General features: G+C 39.5%; 1 protein-coding gene across 5 annotated transcripts in view; it reads right to left on the bottom strand.

Moving 5' to 3' along the window:
* Positions 1-2,737: 2,737 nt before the first annotated feature.
* Positions 2,738-21,589, bottom strand: part of LOC133242360 (transmembrane 9 superfamily member 2-like) — an 81,418-nt gene continuing 62,566 nt past the window's right edge. For 3 of the 5 annotated variants that reach the window (XM_061408490.1, XM_061408489.1, XM_061408492.1), the window contains 2 exons: positions 19,906-20,077; positions 2,738-2,935 (listed from right to left, as the gene is read on the bottom strand). In XM_061408490.1, coding sequence (XP_061264474.1) covers positions 2,868-2,935; positions 19,906-20,077 — 240 coding nt within the window. In that variant the 3' untranslated portion in view covers positions 2,738-2,867. The remainder of the gene's footprint in view (positions 2,936-19,905; positions 20,078-21,589) is intronic. The other 2 variants (XM_061408491.1, XM_061408493.1) reach the window with 1 other exon arrangement.

Genomic DNA, 21,589 nt, shown 5'->3' with positions numbered 1-21,589 from the left:
GTGGTCTTCAGGGGCTTGCTGGAAGAGGGGATTCTGCTTAGCCCTCCCAAAGTGAGAGTGGTCAGATTTCAAAAATAAACTTATGGCCACCAAACGGGAAAGGTGGGGAGGGATTAATTAGGAGTTTGCGATTAACAAATACACACTACTACATATAAAATATATAACCAACAAGGACCTGCTGTATAGCACAGAAAACTCTACTCAATGCTCTGTTCTAACATATATGGGAAAAGAATCTAAAAGAGTGGATATATGTGTACGCATACCTGATTCACTTTCTGGTACACCTGAAACTAACACAACATTGTACATCAACTATTCTCTCATATAGGGACTTCCTCGGTGGTCCAATGGTTACGACTCTACCCTCCCAAATGCAGGGGGCCCGACTTCGATCTCTCGTCAGGGAACTAGATTTCATATGCTGCAACTAAGACCTAGCTGTTTGTTGTTTAGTCACTCAGTCATGTCCAACTCTTTTGTGACCCCATGGACTGTAGCCCACCAGGCTCCTCTGTTCATGGAATTTCCGAGCCAAGAATACTGGAGTTGCTATTTCCTCCAACAGGTGATCTTCCCGACCCAGGAATTGAACCCACGTCTCCTGCATTGGCAGGCTGACTCTTTACCACTAAGCCACCTGGGAAGCCCCAAGACCCAGTTCAGCCGAATAAAATAAATATTTTTAAAAAACTATAATCTCATATAAAATTTTTTAAAAATGGCAAACTGAGGGTGGGTGGTCAGAGTGGAAAAATGGGGCCAGATGGCTTGTGGGGCTCTCAAACGCCAGCCTTATTCCAAAGGCCATGAAGTTGTGGGGTGGGGGTGAATAGGCTTTAAGAAACAGTACTGCCCAGCACCTGGATCACCCCCACTGGGCTCCTGGCCCTGCTGTCCTGCTACTCATGAGCAGGACACCTCCCTTGGCACAATTAAGCCACACACAGACCATTCTCACCACCACCACCACCCCCCACACACACACACAATCCAGTTCCAACTCACCAGGGTTTATGTAACAAGAGGCAGGACCGTGTTCCGTCAAGCCCCAGTTTAAGAAAATGGGTCTGCCTCTAACACCAACCGTGACATGAAAACACGGGGCACAGATGACACAAACAAATATGTCTAAAACTTAAAGAGTCTACTAGTTCCTCTCAAGTCCAGGTGCTTGACCTACTGGTAGCCCTTCTTCTCCAAATCTTATCAGTGGTGGTATAAGGAGCTGCTCCTTGTACCTCTGAAGCAGCCCTACAGAGGTTCAGGGAGCTATCCATGCCCATTTCAATCAAAAGAAAGTGCCCTCCCTTCTCCATTTTCACTCCAAAATTAAATTGAATACTTACCTACATGCTGTATTTCAAGATGTTAAAAGATGGCTGCCTTATTCACACAGTCACCTTTAACCCTGATCTGTGAATGCCCACCAGGCAGTGACCTTCTGCTATAGAAATACTTTTACTAATACCTTCTAACGAGCTACCAGTGCAAGCAAGTGAGCTCAGATAAAACTATCAGGCAGCAAACCTGGTAGGAGCTGAGTCCCCTGAAGCTGGAACAATGCTTAATGCAGAGTATTTAGAGGAGAAGGGGCCTGGTTCCAAGGCATCACCTCATAACAGCTCTTCCTCTCAGGCAGGGTTTAGGGGTCAGCTTTCGATTATGAGACTGAATGCGAAAGGTCTAAGAGGATCTAAAAATCCCACTGTCAAGAGACAACTCTGACCGTCTGTGGCCACTCCTCCCCTCAGTCTGCTCCAGGCCCCAGTCACAACCCTGCTCCTTCCAATATAGAAGAAGGCCTACTACAGGCGACCAAATGAGTTTCTTCTTCCCCAATGCAACTAGTCAACTCTTCCTCCCTCTCCTACTCTCTTTCAGAATGCAGTTCTCTGACCTTGTCCCTCTTCATTCCAGACTCTCCTTCAAGAGCCACACCACCTCTTTGATCCCTGCACACACCAACATGTATTCCTCAGCTTGAGGGCGACTTTGAGAACATTCATGAATTGAAGGGTATGTATAGATGGTTTTTAAATGTTTACCTCAATAAGACAAATATTTATCAATAATATTTACCACAAAACAATGTATGAATTTCATGCCATCTCCCCTGAAACTGCAAGCTCAAAGAATATTTGCAATACAAATTCCCAATATTTAGGGAGTTGTGACACCTGACTATTGTCTAATAGGAGCAAATAAATCCAAGAGAATTGACTTCAAAGATTTGTTATCTACACAACTAAGTCAAGCTTACACACTCTCAGCACATTCTCCAAGGGCAGCAAGCAAAAACAACAGGCAACTAAACAACCACGAATGTACAGATTCAATTGAGTAATAAGACAACAGGATCTGGTATTTCATAAACTCTGTATGCTAAACCAATGGATATTTTTAAGTGATCACCCAGATACAAAGGTGTAATATTGTTTGTACAATCAACTTAAGTTGGAAAATGTCACATTTTACCTAACATTTATTTGACAGTAGTTTTGATGTTCTGAACAGACGAGGAAGAAAAAGAAGGGGAAAAAACCTTCTCAACTGAAAAACCAATGTACTTAAATTAAGAAAAAGTACCTCCCTTGCTCTGATTGTTTTAAATTAAATACCCTTTTATGGTATCATTTCAGGAAAATAGTACTTAGAATAAACCTACTTGCCACCTTGATTTTTCTCCCATACAATCGCATTTTGTGTTACACAAACTGAGGCCAGACAGTGAGATTTTTTAATTGATATATATTTAAAAGCATGCAATTGGAAGCATATGTATCTCTGTAGATGTTCATATAAGATACAGATACATATTCAAAGGCAAGGGTGACGTGCCTTGAAGCCTTTGGCGGGATTCTTTAATCCACTTTCACCACGCTGTAGATTTTAGAAATAAAAATAAAACAGGAAAAAAATCCAACAGTTCCTGAAACAAAATGAGAAAGATCTTTGTTAACCAGACATTATAGAAAATCAAAATAGCTTTCTCAAAAATGCAAAGCACATCAGTTTGGAGATGGAGTACTGATTCTCTGCATCTCAAGACCTGTACTTTATCCAGTAAAAATCACCAGGCTCTCTTGCTGAGCAAAGAGGATGAGCAGCAGGGCTGGAGGCAGTCACCTGCAAAGGGGTGTGAGAATCCATTTGATTGAACACTGCAGGTCTCTAACCAAAGCAAAAAACAAGTAGCTTAAGTTCTCTATTTCAAAATGGATACAAAAAGGTCCAAGGCTACTTTTCTAACACAAGAAACTTTGTATAACTTGCTTCAATTTGGAAAATGTAAATAACCATTATCATTATGCATAGCAAAATCAGGAATAATCTTGGGACTTCCTTCGTGGTCCAGTGGCTAAGACTCCGCTTCCCACTGTAGGGGGCCCGGGTTCGATCTCTAGTCAGGGAACTAGATTACACATGCCACAAGGGTTCATGTGTGGCAACTAAAGATCCTGTGTACCACAACCAAGACCTGGCGCAGCCAAATAATTTTTTTAAAAGCAGGAGTAATCTATTTACTTATATAATCAGAGCATATATTAGTTTTCTAAATGAAAGTTTTATATTATTAAGCTTGAGAAACATCCCATCTCTGGGGATTTATCCTAAAGAAATGATCCTATAGAGAAAAGAATGTCATGCAAAAAATGTTCATAATACTGATTTATAATATTGCAAAACTACAAACAAACCAAATGCCCCCAAATGATGGAGTAAGATGAAATAAGAGAGGCAGCAGAAATGTCAAATAGAGACTTCCCTGGTGGTCCAGTGGCTGGGACTCTGAGCGCCCCTTGCAGGGGGCCACGGTTTGATCCCTGGTCAGGGAACTAGATCCCACGTGCTGCAACTAAGAGTTTGTATACAGCAATTAAAAAAAAAAAAAAAAGATTCCATGTGCCACAACTAAGAGCAGCGCAGCCAAATTAATTGATTAGTTTAAATTTTTTTATTTAAAAATGACAAATATAAAGATATATAAAGCAGCATGGGCCAATCTTCTTTAATAACATTTATTTATTTTCCTTTTGGCTACATTAGGTCTTCGTTGCTTTGCTTAGGCTTTCACTAATCTTCATTGCGGTGTGCGGGTTTCTCATTGCAGTGGCTTCTCTTATTGTGGAGCACAGGCTCTAGGGCTTGTGGGCTTCAGCAGTTGTGGCTCACAGGCTTTAGAGCACTGGCTCAGGAGTTGTGGCACGGGGGCTTAGTTAATCAGAGGCATGTGGAATCTTCCTCAGTCAGGGATCAAATTCGTGTCCCCTGCACTGGAAGGTGGATTCTTATCCACTGTGCCACCAGGGAAGTCCTGGGGCAATCTTTATAATATGGTATTAGGTGAAAAAAGCCAGGTCTTAAACAACTTCCAGGTTATCACACCTATGAGAACATTACATAAGCTTTAAACCCATAGACTAGAGCACAGCATAAATGAAAGAAGATACTTTCCTATTTTAGAGTGACATGATTATGGACAAATTTTTCTTTAACATAGAATTCCATTGACGTTCATACTATAAAAATAAATTTTCAAATGACCTTAATGTTCAATGACTTAACTGAAGAAAATTCTAATAAGATTTTGATCTAATAAGATCAAATCCCATAGTCTAAGTGGGGCACCATAAGACAAGTCAACCATCTAGAAAAATATCTTAATAGCAAGATCACAGAAAGCTTTAGGCAGGATTTGTTACATTTTTCTATGCCAATTTCTAAATTTAGAATAACTTTCCATCCTATATACCATCATGCCACTTCCCTCCCACTCTTTACAGCTCCTTGTCAGTTAATAGGGTATCAAACCAGTCAATCCTAAAGGAAATCAGTCCTGAATATTCATTGGAAGGACTGATGCTGAAGCTGAAGTCCAACACTTTGGCCACCTGATGAGAAGAGTCGACTCATTGGAAAAGACCCTGATGCTGGGAAAGATTGAAGGCAGGAGGAGAGGGCACAACAGAGGATGAGATGGTTGGATGGCATCACCAACTCAATGGACATGAATCTGAGCAAACTCCAGGAGATAGCAAAGGACAGGGAAGCCTGGCATGCTGCAGTCCATGGGGTTGCAAAGAGTCGGACATGACTGAGCGACTGAACACACACATGGTATAGTGATAAGATTATGGGCTCTAGAGGGACACAAATGTCCTCTGTTGGTTATTTGTTGATCTTAGGCAAGTGAGAGTCTTGCCAACCCTCAGTTTTCTAAGCTGAAAAATGGGGATGATAATACCTTTTCCTACTTTTGTCTCCCTTTTCTGAATCCAACAACTTCAAAGGTTCATGAGATAACATATGTCTGAATCTAAAACACTCCTGATTTCCATTTGCTGCATATTAGTCCCATAAATTATGAAAATGTCTATGAATTCTCAACTTTTTGATGCTCTACTTAAAATACCAAAATGTGTCCTACCCAAAAGACAAAAATTCATCAGCCCTCACACTGTTCTGAGAGCTGACTGAGCTAAAGAATCTGGACTTTAGAGTCACGCAGACGTTTAGCTGGGTGATGTAGAACAAGCTACCTTTCTCCTTTGTTCCTCATAACTGAAAAGGAATCATACTCCCATCCACCCAACAGGCTTGACCTGAGGCAAAAAGGACAAAATACATTGGAGTGTCTGTCAAAATAGGCACTCAAGAAATGATGTTCTGATCAATCACTGATGTTCTGATCTGGGGTTGAAAAGTATGTTCACTTGGGATTTATTTGACTTAACTCCTCAATATCAACTGTAGCCTGGAATCACCTGGGAAGATTTAACAAATACTATTGTCTGGGTCACACCCTCAGCTATGCTACTTAACTGGTTGAGATGCAGCCTGAATGTCAAGATTTTTTAAATCTCCCCAGGTCCTGCTACTATGAAACCAGGGTTCAGAACCTCTGGGCTAGCCTATCTGTCTTCCTTCCTTCAATGTTTCCTTCCTTCCTTTCTTTCTTTTTCTTCCTTCCTTCTCTGTAAACAAACATTAAATATTAAGAAAGGTGTGGAAATTTCTAAGGGCCATTGAACCACACAAGTTAAAAGCAATGTAAAGGAGCAGGCTTCCCAGGTGGCCCAGTGGTAAAGAATCTGCCTGCCAATACAGGAGATGCAAGAGACACGGATTCAATCCCTGGGTCGGGAAGATCCCCTGGAGGAGGAAATGACAACCCACTCCAGTATTCTTGCCTGGAGAATCCTATGGACAGAGGACCCTGGCAGGTTACAGTCCATGGAACTGCAAAGAGTCAGATACAACTGAGTGACTCAATAACAACAAGGGATCTGGAGAAATTAAAAAAAATTTTCTACAGCTCAATTGCTGGTACTACAACTTAAGGATAGAAAAAGGGAGATGGAACAAAAAGGGAGAAGTATTATACCCTTGATGTCTTTGCCTACATTTGTCCCAGGACAGAGAAAGTACTAAACCAGTACTAGAAATGTCCTAGTTTCTTTCTAAACTTCGTAACCTTTTCTCATTAGGTCAGGAGACACATTACAAAAAGACAAACCAACTACCGGATCTTGAATGAGGCAGTCCAAGACAAGCAGAGAAGCTCATTTTCCCCCATCCTTTCCCTAAATGCAATTCTACAATGAGAAAAACAAAATTCACAGCCCGATCTAGGACTGGCATCCAATACACATTTCCTCCAGGGCCTTCCCAAAGTCTTCATGTACACTTGAAAAAGAAGAAACTAGCTAAATAAAACATTTTGAAAGTCTATCACATTCTATTCAATATAAACAAACCTTTAAAGAGGCTTTCCACAGCTACTGTGGGGACTAAATTCCAATATATATTAATTTGAGAATTGGCACCTGTGACTAAGACATGCAGAAAAGATTTTCCTAACATTGGAATTAGAGCCATTGCACAGAAGAATAAAGAGAAAGCTTATTTGGAGCAAAGGTCTTAGGGACCTTGACTCTCTTCAGCCATATTTGATTCAGTTTTCAGTAAACACTTTCTCTGGGCCTGGCACTTGCCAGGTAATGTAAAGGATAGAAAAAGTGGCTCAGGGACTTCCCTGGCAGTCCAGTGGTTAAGACTTCTCACTTCCACTGCAGGGGGTGCAGGTTTGATCCCAAGAGGGGGAACTCAGATCCTGAGTGCTGTGAGGTGTGGTCAAAATGTAAAAAAGTAGCGGGGGGGACATCTGGTGGGGAACAATGTCAGTGGCTAATCAACATATTGCTGCTTATATAGAGGTCACAGTCAGAGACTTGGAAAGGACCCTTGACTCCAGTCTTTCTCACTTTCATATTTTATCAGTCACCAAGACCTTCCAATTCCAACTTGGAATTTGTTTGAAGTGCAAATATTTTATTTTACATTCTTACTTAAACACTTCTTTTCACCTGCCTTCATGGCCCAGTGGGCAGTGAATCACTCTCATACATACTTTTCTTCAACTGAATACTTATGTGATACAGAATACAACCACTTTTCCCCTCTCAATTGGTAACCTGTGACATTTTTTGTTTCTGTGTTTACTGCAGAAACTCTTAATAGAGACAATTTAATATAATTTATAAACATTTTATACTCACATTTGCATAATTGTATAACATAAAAATAAAAATCAGAGATAGTAAATGTAGTTTTCACTGATTCCTTGATTAATTTATGCTTACTTTCCAAGCTCAATGCTCTATCAATAATAAAATAATGCTTCCTATGATCTTTTCTCTAAAAACTTTATTATCACTTCTAGAACATGATTGGTGTTGCTTTTTTATGGGAATCTTCTGAATCCATCCCCTCCATCCACCTGTCCATCTCCATAGCCATCGGGTCTTAAGTCATACTCACTAAATCTCTCATCTACAAAACTCTCTCTCTTGGCTTGTCTTTATGGCCAGTCTCCCTCTCAAATCAATTCTTCACTCTGTCAGAGTGATTGTGATATTTCCAAAACACAAATTTGATTGCCCAGCCCCTACTTACAAACTATAAATAGCTTCCCATAGCAAAGGTACTTAAACCCTGGAGAGTATCACAAACTTGTTAAGCAATTAAAAATACAGATAAGCAAGGATTCTGATTCAGAAGCTTTGGGATAGGCCCTGGGCATCAGATTTATTGGTTTTAGTTGGTTTAGTTTAGCCAGAGATATGAACAAATACCTTCATGACCAAGACAATGACGATGATGATTATAATAATGACAATAGCTGTTATTTATTAAATGCTTGGGTTTCCCTGGTGCCTCAGTGGTAAAGAATGCCTGCAGTGCAGGAGACGACGGTTTGATCCATGGGTCAGGAAGATCCCCTAGAGAAGGGAATGGCTACCCACTCCAGTATTCTTGCCTGGAGAATTCCACAGACAGAGGAGCCTGGCGGGCTACAGTCCACAGGGCCTCAAAGAGTCGGACAGGACTTAGCAACTGAGCACAGGGAAAAGGAATAACGTCCCTTCCTTTGAAATTTTACCATGATGCTTGAAACTAGAAGAATACTAGCTACCACAGGGCCCAGAGTTAGAATAGGTCTGTAACTACCTGTACTGGGAAAAAATGTTAAGACCTTGAGGTTTTCAATATTCTTGAAAATAGAGAACACTGTGTCCTGTTCATTCCAATAGTACCCGGCATTTTGGTACATAAATATAAGCCGAAATAAAAATGAGCTGGGACTGAAGAGGTAATAGAATTATCCCAAAGATTATACTGGCCTTGACTCCCTGTATTCTAGAATAATGGGGAAAAATTGGAAGGATGTGCCTTTATTTTTTTAAGAAGGGCTGGAAGGGTTGAAAGAGCATGAAAAAGACTTGGAATGGGCTGTTATCATCATCTGTCCCTGAGGGTGATGTTTTATGGCTTTAGGTACATGCGCCTGTCTTCATTGTCCCAATTACAGGAAGTCCACCAGATCTAACAGAAGGCCACAGAGGAGATTTCACAGGCATCATTTGGTGGTTTGTTTGCCCTAGCTTAAAGAAAGTACCTCTTTCTTAAGGAGGATGTGGAGAGTTGTGTTTAAGAGAATAAACAGTGGAGTCAGACCAACCAGGATTTGAATGAATCATAGCTCCCAGACTAAGCTAGCTAAGTGACCTTGAACAAGTCACTTAATCTCTCTGGACCTCAGTTCCTCATCCATGCAATAGGAGTAATATGACTTACACCTCATAATAGTTAGACAATTAGGTGAAAATTGAGATAAATGTATGTTAATAGTTGACACATAATTGACTCAATAAGAAATAAATAGTATTATATCTTATGTTTTCATATTTGCTGTAAGCACCTTGCCAAGCCCATAAAAAGTTTAATAAATATTTGTTGGCTGCTTAACAATTAGCATTAATACATCTTTATTCCTTTCTGATCTTTTGTCCTTTAGAATTTAAATTTTTAATAAGACAGAGACAATTTGGTATAATAAAGCACAAAAAGACCACTATAGCTAATATTTGTATATTAAGATAATTGGACTTTTCCTTCAGTATAGTTTATTTCATCATGCACTGTGTGAGAACATTTTTCACTTCAATTTAGTGACAAAAATATTATACAGTAGACACTCTCAAAATATACTGAACTTTATTTGCTCCTTTTAATTAATAAAAATATATTTAAAGCATAGATACTTAGTGAGAAAGTCAACAGAAAAGCACTCTGAACTTGGCTGATACTTCTGGGTCTTAGAAACTCTTTGCATCATACTGGCTTCAATCACCGCACAGTGACTGTTGATTCAGAGTCTCTGATTCTAAACATGTTCTCTTGAGATGAACAAAACTATATTTGGAAAATAGCATTAACTCCCAAGTAAAAGTGAGGTTCAAAAATAGTATTTCTTACAGTACTATTAACATTTTGGGCCAGATAATTCTTTGTTGTACATCACAGGATGTTTAGCACTATCCTTGGCCTCTACCCACTAGATGTCATCAGCATCCTCCCATCCCAGTCGTGACAATCAAAACTGTCTCCAGATATTGCTAAATGTCCTATAAGGGGATAAATTTGTCCCTGGTTGAGAACCACTGCTCAAGAAAAATAGACTGTGGCTAAATGCAAACATTTATATAAAATGGTTAATTTACTACCCAATGATAATGCCAACCAGGATTTATATTAAACCATAAACTCTATTATCATAATAGAACATAGCAGTTAAACTTTAGGAGAACGAATCTTAAGCGTTAGATCTGAATTGGTTATTCTGATCTTATATCTATTATATCAAACTAGAGATAACATTATTTCAATTAATTTTAAGACTTTAACTCATTTGTTGATATCAAAAAGAGAACTTGATGCAAATTAAAAAAATTCACTATCCTCCAATCAAGATCAAGTATCCACATCTGTGCCAACCATCAATCTCCATTAGAGATCTGAGTAAAGCGATCAAATTAGAAGATATCACAGCCTACTTGGTCATGCATAGAGTTCGTTTCTTTAATAGCTGGTTTCTTAACAGCTGGTTAAACTAGTGATACTGAAACTAGTTAGGATTTGGGACAAGTCACCCAACTTGAACTGAAGTTTATCTTTGTCTCTACAATGTAACATTTCCCTCCTGGTACCCTTTGGTGACATTATTGGTATAGTGTGGCTTATCCTTCTGCCTGTTCTTTGAATTCTATTTCAAAATGTTATTTACACATCTGTTAGTGTGCTATGTACTGAAAATTGAGTAGAGGAACACCAGCCACAATGCACATCATTTCCTTTGCCTCAAAAACTGAGAGGAAGAAAACAATGGGGTGCCATTTTAGACATACTGAGCTAACAAAAAACAAAACCATTTTAGGGGGGGTTGGTTATTGTTTCTGTTAAAATAATACTCAATGCCAGCCGAGGCTGTAGTGAAAACAATACAACTCTGCTGATGCCAGAAAAGCATAAAGAGCCATAAAAATATTTATGTTTTTTGACCCTGTCATCCCATTTCACAGACTATCCTAAGGAAATAATTCAAAGTCGGCGGGGGGGAAGGCGGTGGGGGTGGTCAACAGTGAAGAAACAGTTAAGTAATCTTCTCAACAGATTAAACAGCCATAAAAGTGGCAAATATAAAGGATATATAGGAACATACTCAATATTGAAAAGTGATAGCTATGAAGTCCTATACTTCCATTATGATGCCATGGATGAATTCAAGTACCAAAGAGGAATGTGGTGACCACCAGGAAGAACTTCGGATGAGTGCATAATTATTCTAAGTTAGTGTAAAACTCTCGGAGAAGGCAATGGCACCCCACTCCAGTACTCTTGCCTGGAAAATCCCATGGATGGAGGAGCCTGGTAGGCTGCAGTCCATGGGGTCGCTGGGAGTCGGACATGACTGAGCGACTTTCCTTTCACTTTTCACTTTCATGCATTGGAGAAGGAAATGGCAACCTACTCCAGTGTTCTTGCCTGGAGAATCCCAGGGATGGGGGAGCCTGGTGGGCTGCCATCTATGGGGTCGCACAAAGTCAGACACGACTGAAGCGACTTAGCAGCAGCAGCAGCAGTGTAAAACTCTTCAGTATATTTTACACACGAGTAGATATTGCTAATTTTAAAGTTCTCATTTAAAAAAAAAATTCACTCTCAGAAAGATCTGCCTGTAGCAAGAAAGAGTAATCAGCAATTAAGAACTGTACTTTTGTGTACATCTATATTCTCAAGACTAATTATTTCATTAAGAATGTTTTCCTCAAAAGTGAAACACCATGAGCAGAGGCAATAAGCCTTGCTTCCTGCTGTGAACCTCAAAATATAATGGTGAAATGGAATATAGAGATGCCATTCAAGAGTCTTAGGCAGAAAGGGGTTCTTAAAGAACAGTTGTAGAAAATGGATGTCAAAAGCACACTTGACGATTTAAAAATTTTTTCCTGATATGAACGATAACCAGGATTTACTTTGGGGGTTTTTCATGATTTAATTTTAAAATAGATATGGAGATCTCTTTTCCTCTCCCCACCCCCCGCCATGAAAACTAATTTGCTCTGATTCAAGACAGGGACATAGGAAGATCCTAAACTCACCTCCTCCCATAGACACACCAAACCTACAGCAATACATGAAACAAATTCCTCTGAAAAAAACCTGGCATAGCAACATCTTCACATAGGACAAATGAGAGGGGAAATTACATCATAGTGGGTAGGAAAGGCTGGGACAATGATCTCACCATAAACCCCAAATCCAGCATGGTGATACACAATTGGGAGGGAATCCAAAACCTGGAGCTTCTTTCTGAGGACCAAAGGGTTCATGCCCTACATCAGGCACTCCAACCTCTAAGACTGGCACCTGAGAAATAAACTCTCCAGACATCTGGTTTTGAAAAACCATGGGGCTCACACCCATGAGACCCAAGCAGCTGATACAAACTGAAGTTTGGCTCTTAAGGGCTCATATGCCATCTCCAAAATATACTAATAGTTCATGCAGCTCAATATATTTAAAAAAAAAAAAAAAAAAAAAAACACCCAATCCAAAAAAAATGGGCAGAAGATCTAAATAGTCATTGCTCCAAAGAAGACATAAAGATGGCCAAGAGGCCCATGAAAAGATTCTCAACATCACTAATGATTAGAGAAATGCAAATCAAAACTACAAAGAGGAATCACCTCACACCTGTCAGAATGACCATCATCAAAAGGTCTATAAATAATAAATGCTAGAGAGGGTATGGAGTAAAGGGACCCTCCTATACTGTTGCTGGGAATATAAACTGGTACAGCCACTATGGGGAACAGTATGGAGGTTCCTTAGAAAACTAAAAATAGAGCTACCATATGATCCTGCAATCCCACTCCTGGACATATATCATATATGTGGAGAAACCATAATTCAAAAAGATATAAGCACCCCAATGTTCATCGCAGCACTATTTACAATAGCCGAGACATAGAAACAACCGAAGTGCCCATAAACAATGAATGGATAAAGAAGGTGTGGTACTATATATACAATGGAATATTATTCAACTATAACAAAGAATGAAATAATGCCATATGCAGCAACATAGATGGACCTGGAGATTGTCATGCTGAGTGAAGAAGTCAGAGAACAACAAATATCACATGATATCACTTCTATGTGGAATCTTTAAAAAAGGGGAAGAAATAAACTTATCTACAAAACAGAAAGAGACACAGATGTAGAAAATAAATTTATGCTTACCAGGGGGTGGAGGGAAATAAACTGGAAGATTGGGATTGACATATACACACTATTATATACAAAATAGGTTAACTAATAAGGACCTACTGTATATCACAGGGAACTCTACTCAATACTCTGTAATAGCACCTATATAGGGAAAAAGTCTAAAAAAGAGGGGATATGTGTATATGTATAACTGATTCACTTTGCTGTACACCTGAAACTAATACAACATTGCAAATCAACTATTCTCCAATAAAAATTAATTTAAAAAATCGAAACTACAATGAAGTATAACCTCACAACAGTCAGAATGACCATCATTAAAAAGTCTACAAATAACAAATGCTGGAGAGGGTGTGCAAAAATAGGAACCCTTCTACACCGTGGGAATGTAAACTGGTGCAGCCACTATGGAAACACTATGCAGATTCTTAAGAAATTGAAAATAGATTTACCACAAGATCCAGCAATTCCACTCCTGAGTATTTATCTGAAGAATGCTGCTGCTGCTGCTAAGTCACTTCAGTCGTGTCCGACTCTGTGTGACCCCATAGATGGCAGCCCACCAGTCTCCCCTGTCCCTGGGATTCTCCAGGCAAGAACACTGGAGTGGGTTGCCATTTCCTTCTCCAATGCATGAAAGTGAAAAGTGAAAATGAAGTCGCTCGGTCATGTCCGACCGTCAGCGACCCCATGGACTGCAGCCCACCAGGCTCCTCCGTCCATGGGATTTTCCAGGCAAGAGTACTGGAGTGAGGTGCCATTGCCTTCTCCATATCTGAAGAATACAAAAACACTAATTCAAGCTATATGAACCCCTATGCTCACTGAAGCATCATTTACAACAGCCAAGATATGAAAGCAACCTAAGTGTTTATCAATAGATGAATCAATAAACAGGATGTGGTATATGTGTGTATAGATACATATATATACATAATATATATAACATAGATATATATACATAATACACATATGTTATATATATATATATCTCAGACATTAAAAAAGAATGAAATCTTGTCATTTGACCATTTGGGACAACATAGATGGGCCCACAGGGTATTATGCTAAGTAAAAGAAGTCAGACAGAGAAAAACAAATACTGTACATGGAATCTAAAACACAGAACAATTGAACAAACATAACAAAATAGAAAAGAGTCATGGATTTAGAGAACAAACAGGTGGTTGCTGGAGGTAGGGAGTAGCGGGGAGGAGTGAAACAGGTGAGGGAAATTAAGAGATACAAAATCACAGCTACAAAATAAAGAAGTCATGGGATGAATTGTACAGTATGGGGAATATAGTCAATGATTATGCAATATCTTTGTATGGTGACAGATGGTAGCTAGACTTATCATGGTGATCATTTTGAAATGGACAGAAATATCAAATCACTGTGCTGTATATCAAGAACTAACATAGTGTTGTAGGTCAATTATATTTCAACAAAGAAAGAAACAAATTCATTGAAAAAGAGATCAGATTTGTAGTTACTAGATGTGTCGGAGAAGGCAATGGCAACCCACTCCAGTACTCTCGCCTGGAAAATTCCATGGACGGAGGAGCCTGGTAGGCTGCAGTCCATAGGGTCTCGAAGAGTCGGACACGACTGAGCGACTTCACTTTCACTTTTCACTTTCATGCATTGGAGAAGGAAATGGCAACCCACTCCAGTGTTCTTGCCTGGAGAATCCCAGGGACGGGGGAGCCTGGTGGGCTGCCGTCTCTGGGGTCGCACAGAGTTGGACACGACTGACGCGACTTAGCAGCAGCAGCAGCAGCAGATGTGAGGGGTAGGGGAAGAGGAATTGGTTGAAGGCAGTCAAAAGATACAAAGTTTCAGTTATAAAATAAATAAGTATTAGGAATATAATATACAACATGGTAAGTATAATTAATACTGTTGTACATTATATATGAAAGTTGTTAAGAGTAAATCCTGAAAGTTCTCAGCAGAAGAAAAAAATTTTCTATTTTGTTAATTTTGTATCTATATGAGATGATAAATGTTCATTGAACCCACTGTGGTCATCATTTCATGATGCATGAAAGTCAATAATTATGCTGTATACCCGAAACTTATACAGAGCTGTACGTCAGCTATACCTCAATAAAAAATCTGAATAAAACCGGAAAGGAAAAAATATATACACCCTCCAGAAAGATTTTAGGCTTGTTACTATGCTGCTGCTGCTAAGTCACTTCAGTCATGTCTGACTCTGTGTGACCCCATAGACAGCAGCCCACCAGGCTCCTCTGTCCCTGGGATTCTCCAGGCAAGAATACTAGAGTGGGTTGCCATTTCCTTCTCCAATGCATGCATGCATGCTAAGTCGCTTCAGTCGTGTCCAACTTTGTGCGACCCTATGGACAGCAGCCCACCAGGCTCCTATGTCCATGGGATTCTCTAGGCAAGAATACTGGAGTGGGTTGCCATTTCCTTCTCCCCCTGTTACTATAGATGTATGAAATTTATTACCAAAAAGTGGACAGAAGATCTGAATAGACATTTTTCCAAAGAAGACATACAGAAGGCCAAAAAGTACATGAAAAGATGCTCAGTAGCACTAATCATCAGGGAAATGCAAATCAAAACCACAATGAGATACCATCTCACACCTGTTAGAATGACAATTATCAAAAACACAAGAAATAAAAAGTTTTAGGGAGGATGTGGAGAAAAGGGGACCCTGTGCACTGTTGATAGGAATATACATTGGTATAGCCACTATGGAAAATGGTATGGAGGTTCCTAAAAAAATTAAAAATAGAATTACCATATGATCCAGAAATTCGACGTCTGGGTATTTATCCAAAGAAAATGAAAACACTTACTGAAAAAAAAAAACCACGTATACCATGTTCACTGCAGTGTCATTTATAGTAGCCAAATTATGAAAACAACCTAAGTGTCTGCTGATGTATAAATGGATAAAGAAAATGTGGTATATGCATACAATGGAATATTATTCAGTGATAAAAAATACAAAAAAATCCTGCTTTTTGTGACAACATGGATGGACTTTGAGGGCGTTATGCTAAGTGAAATAAGTTAGACAAAGAAAGACAAATACTGCATGCTCTCACTTACATGTGCAATCTTAAAAAAATCAAACACCAAACTCATAGATACAGAGAATAGATTGGTGGTTTCCAGAGGCTGGGGGAGGGAGATAAGAATGTGGGCAAAATGGGTGAAGGTGGTCAAAAGGTCCAAATTTCCGGTTATGAAATAAATAAGTCATAGGGGTATGATGCACAGCATGGTGATTATAAATAGCAATACTATACTTATTAGTATTTAAAAGTTGCTAAGAGAATAAACCTTAAAAGTTCTCACTGATTCCAAACATTTTCTAACTGTGTATGACAGATGTTAACTAGACTTATTATGGTAATCATTTGATAATATATACAAATATAGAGTCATTGTGTTGTAGACCAGAAACTAATAAAATGTTGTATATCAATTACACTTCAGTCTAAAACATTTTTTAAAGTAAAATAGATATGGAAACATAGGGTATCTACCCTCTTTCATACACTATGTAATTCAAGAAGAACCATGTGCTTAGCACTATGAAGGATAGAAAATAGGCATAAGATGTGTGGTCCCTGTTCTCAAGAAGATTCCAAGTTAGGTGGAGAGACATGCAAAAAAAAAAAAAAAAATCAGGAGGATACACGCCTGAACTCAGTAAATGGTTCAGTTTAAGAGATTTAGAAAATATACGGAGCAGGGAGAACAGGAGCCCAAACACCAAGGTAAGTTTAGATCTTGATAAGGAAGTATGGCACTCTTAAAGTTTTCTAATAAGATGAATGAAATTATCACATTTAAACCCCCTCAACTCCCCATAACTCCAACAATAAAATCTAAATTCCTTAGTAGAGTTTTTGAGACCATGGCAAGATCTGCCAGTTCCTTACATCTCTAACATCACTATTGCCACCTAGTGAAATCCCCCACCCGCTGCCATGGTGAACTCCTCTGCGCTCTCTGAAGATGTCAAATTCCTTCCCCCTTCAGGATTTTTGAACATGCTGTCACCTCTGTTTGAAACACCTGATTATCCACCTCTTCTTTCATATCATTTCTTTCACAAAGCTCATCAAACCCATAATTCCTTCTTTGTCTGCCATCTATTAACATATAACATCCACAAAAGCAGGGGCCCTTACCTGTCTTGTTCACCACTATGTCCCCAGCACCTAGCCCAGAGTCTAGCGCTGTGTAAGACAGAAAAAGAAGCTTCTGAAGAAGAATAAATAGGGAGGTTGTGATTAACTATAAAGCATGGAAAATGAAAGTGAAAGTCGCTCAGTCATGTCCAACTCTTTGCGACCCCATGGACTAATACACTCCATGGAATTCTTTAGGCCAGAATACTGGAGTGGGTAGCCTTTCCCTTCTCCAGGGGGTCTTCCCAAGCCAGGGATTGAACCCAGGTCTCCCTCATTGCAGGTAGATTCTTTACCAGCTGAATTACCAGGGAAGCCCAAGAATACTGGAGTGGGTAGCCTATCCCTTCTCCAGCGGGTCTTCCCAACCCAGGAATCGAACTGGGATCTCCTGCACTGCAGGCAGATTCTTTACCAACTGAGCTATCAGGGAAGTCCATAAAACATGGAAGGGCTACGTTAAGAATTCATGCAAAATAAGCCAAGGAGATCAGAGATTAGAGATGAGGGTCAAAGAGAGAGAGAAATTCAGATGAATCAGTGGGTGGGGGAGGAAGTGCTAGATTCACTTTCTGGGGCATGAACCAACATGACATGCAAATGTTCAGAATATACATGAAGAGAGATTATGGCTAGAGACAGAGATTTGGGAGCTGTCAGCACTAAGGAGATAAATGAAGCCCTGGGACTAAATAAACTCTAAAAGGGAGAGTGCAGAAAGAAAGGACTGAAATGCTGAAGCTGGAACCTTCAATAAAGCCTAGAGTTAGGTGACAGGAAGAAGGAGGGAAACAAAAGAATTCACAATATGGCACAGGAAGAATGCCAATCATGCTAGAAGAATTTCACAGAATGGGTGTGGAGTAGTGTTTAACCAAGAAGCCAAGGAGGATGGAGACTAGGGAACGGCCATTAGGTTTTTGCAAGAGACCACTGAGAACCTTGAAAAGTCAGATATTAGTGACAGAAGCAATTTAAGTGGTGGAGACTACCAATGGGGATAGATGTTTGTCAGCAATGGAACCATTTGGGATGACATTTCACTTTTGAAAGAAGCTGCTGATAATATAAGACTCCCAGAAAAAGGTAGCCTGAGTCAAAGTGTTAGGTAATGAAGAAAACATTAGCCTGAAATCACTGCACTCAATCCATTCAACTGCACATTACACAAATAGAAAAGCCAGTAACTTAAAAGGAGAGAAATCCAAAACAAGACACTGTGGGCAGAGATGGCATGTACACACAGCAATATGGGTGAAATTCACAAACAATCTGGAGAAAAAGAAACCTGACCTCAAAAAAGCCAGACATAGAAGAGTATATCTTGTACGATTCCATTAACCTACAATTCAAAAACAGGACAAGTTAACTGATGCTGTTAAAAGTCAGGATAGTGGCTGCCTTTGGGGAAAATGAGTGGAAAGACGCCCAACAGAGGCTTTGGGTCCATGGATCATGTACTTTTTATTAACATGGCTGTCAGTTATAGAGTGTGTTCAATGCTGTACACTTATGATGTGTGCATTTTTCTGCAGGCATATTTCAGTAAAAAGTTTAAAAACCTCAAAAGCAAACATGAGGAGCCTCATTAGACTAAAATAGTGAGACACTCTCAGGCCTTCTTAAAACCGAACTCATTTTTTAGTTCCCCAACCAGGAATGGAACTCAGGCTCCCTGTAGTAGAAGTGGAAGCGTGGAGTCCCAACCACTGGACCACCAGGGAATTTCCTAAATAGAACTGAGAGATGAGAGGAGGCCTGCACAGTCTTCTCTCTACTGAAGAGTTGAGAGCAGCAGGTACACAAAAAGGACAGAAAGAAGTCACCACCGAGATGCCCAGTTTCTCAGATAACGTTTGCCTGTGTCTTAAGGCTTTGATTTCTGACAAATTTTCATTGTTAATTTTTGCATATTTGTTGAACCTGGAGGGTTAAAAGCATAGGAAAATGCTTGAAATGTTCCAAACTGACCTACACAAATGATGTGACTTGAGCTAAAACCAGAACTTAAGAAGTGAGGCAGGTAGAGGTGGACCACTGCTTCCCTTGGGCTGGCAAGGCCATAAAGCTCTCCAAATTCATTATTTCTCCAATGCGATCATTTTAGAAACCATGCCATTTTTTCACCTGCTTTAAGCATTCATCTAAACAAGAATTGCCATCACATCTGAACCAAAATAACAATCCCAAATGAGTAATCCTGAGAAGTACCCATCTTGTTCCTCACCTATAATTGCTTATATTGACTTAATCTAATTTTACTAATTTAAAAGTTATTCAAGTCAGTTAATTTTTTATGCCTGGAAGGAATTCAAAAGTGATTACACACAACCCTTACTGTGCTTTGGAACACATCCCTACTGTTTAAAAACATTCACAAGAGATGGTCTTGTAGCTAAGTACATAAGGTCCCTCCAGCTCCCCAGGCCTTGCAATCTTTTATCCCCAAAGCATAGAAATGAACATGATGACTTTGTTCCCTCTTCCTTCCATTAATTGTTAATTGATGCTTATTATATTACGGCTATCTCCAAGTCTCTTTGGAGAATCCAAAATACACAAAATGTAATCCTGTGCTTACCAGTGAACAGGAAAAAAATCAAGACCATGATCATCGTGTACCCAAAGTACAAAATGATGCTTGCAATGTCTGTGATTTTAAGTTTAGCGAAGAAGTAGTAGACTGCATAAGCAAAAAAATAAACAGCTGTAAAACTGCTGGTAAGAAAGGCTCTCCACCACCAATGATAATCCTGTGAGAAGAGGTAGAAAAAAACAACTTTTTAGATGAAACTCTAACTATACATGGGTTAGTAATTATAATAAGAGGCAACATAAAATAGGCTCTATAGGATTATGGATTAAAAGAAATAAAAGAGGAAGTTTCATAAGAAATCTAATTTCATATGTACAGTCTGACTAATGTACATCCTGCTTGGGGCGCCCTCACAATGATAAACTCTTGGTTTCCAGGGGGACCATGTGTGCCCTCAGGGACTGCACTTCTAATATGCACATCCTTTCTCTCTAGACGCTGCCTCAGCCCTGGAAGGTTTTCACGTCAGCTTCAATTTACTGGCCAGAGTTGTGCTGGGCCTGAATTGATGCCTCAGTTCAGGTAAAAAAGGTTAGTAGAGAAATTTAAGATAGATCTTTTTTCCCCCTTACAGTTTTATTGAGATATAATTGATATACAGCACTGTCTAATTTTAAGGTGTACAATATAATGACTTGACTTAACATATCATGAAATGATTATCACAGTAATTTTACTGAACATCCATCATCTCATATAGATACAAAATTAAAGAAATAGAGAAAAAAATATTTTTCCTTGTGATGAGAACTCTTAGGATTTACTATCTTAACAATGGTCATAAAGAGCACACAGCAATGTCAATTATATTTATCATGTTGTACATTACATCCCTAGTACTTGTTTATCCTATAACTGCAAGTTTGTACCTTTCAACCACCTTCATCCAATTCTCCCTCCCCCTAACCCTTGCCTCTGGTAACCACAAGTCTGATCTCTTTTTCTACAAGTTTGTTTGTCCAAGATAGACCTTTATGGTTAATGGGAATTATTTTAACTGGCTAAATTCATGACCCATGGAGTCATGACAGAGGTCAATAATCAGGTTAGTCACACCCTGCCCGTGGGTCCTTCCTGATAATAAAATTACCATAAAAGCACCATGGTCAAGGGCCAAGGGGATAAACTGTGCAGAAAAGAGTTAACATAGCAGGTCTGAGGTTGCCATCTTTAGAAAGGTCTGCTTACAAGGTTGACTCTTGGCTTAATACCTGGGAAGTTAGCATTTAATCATTCCCTGACTGATAAGACTGGTTTTCTATACCTAGACTGTACAAACTATGTGATCCGTGGCGAACACGTGCTGGAAAGTTTGGAGTTGTTAGGCAGAGTGTGCCTGTGTGACTAGGTCCCAATAAAAACCTTGGCTATTGAGTCTCTTGTGGGCTTTCCTGGGCAGACACACTGCACATATACTACTGCATTTTTTACTGCTGCAGAAGGAGCATGCTGGGTGTGTTCCCTCATGAGGGAGAGAAAACACAGGAAGACTTCACATGGGTTTTTTTTCCAGGTTCCACCTGTGTCTTTTTCCCTTACTAATCCTGTTGTGCATCCTTTTGCAGTAACAAACCTTAGCCAAGAAGATGTCTATACGCTGAGTCCCATGAGTCCTTCTAGTGAGTCACCAAATATGTGGGTGGTTTTGGGGGCACTCAAACCTTTCTAA

Source organism: Bos javanicus, chromosome X (genome assembly GCF_032452875.1).
Source record: "Bos javanicus breed banteng chromosome X, ARS-OSU_banteng_1.0, whole genome shotgun sequence".
Taxonomy (NCBI): Eukaryota; Metazoa; Chordata; class Mammalia; order Artiodactyla; family Bovidae; genus Bos; species Bos javanicus.
This window is presented reverse-complemented; position numbering and strand designations above follow the sequence as displayed.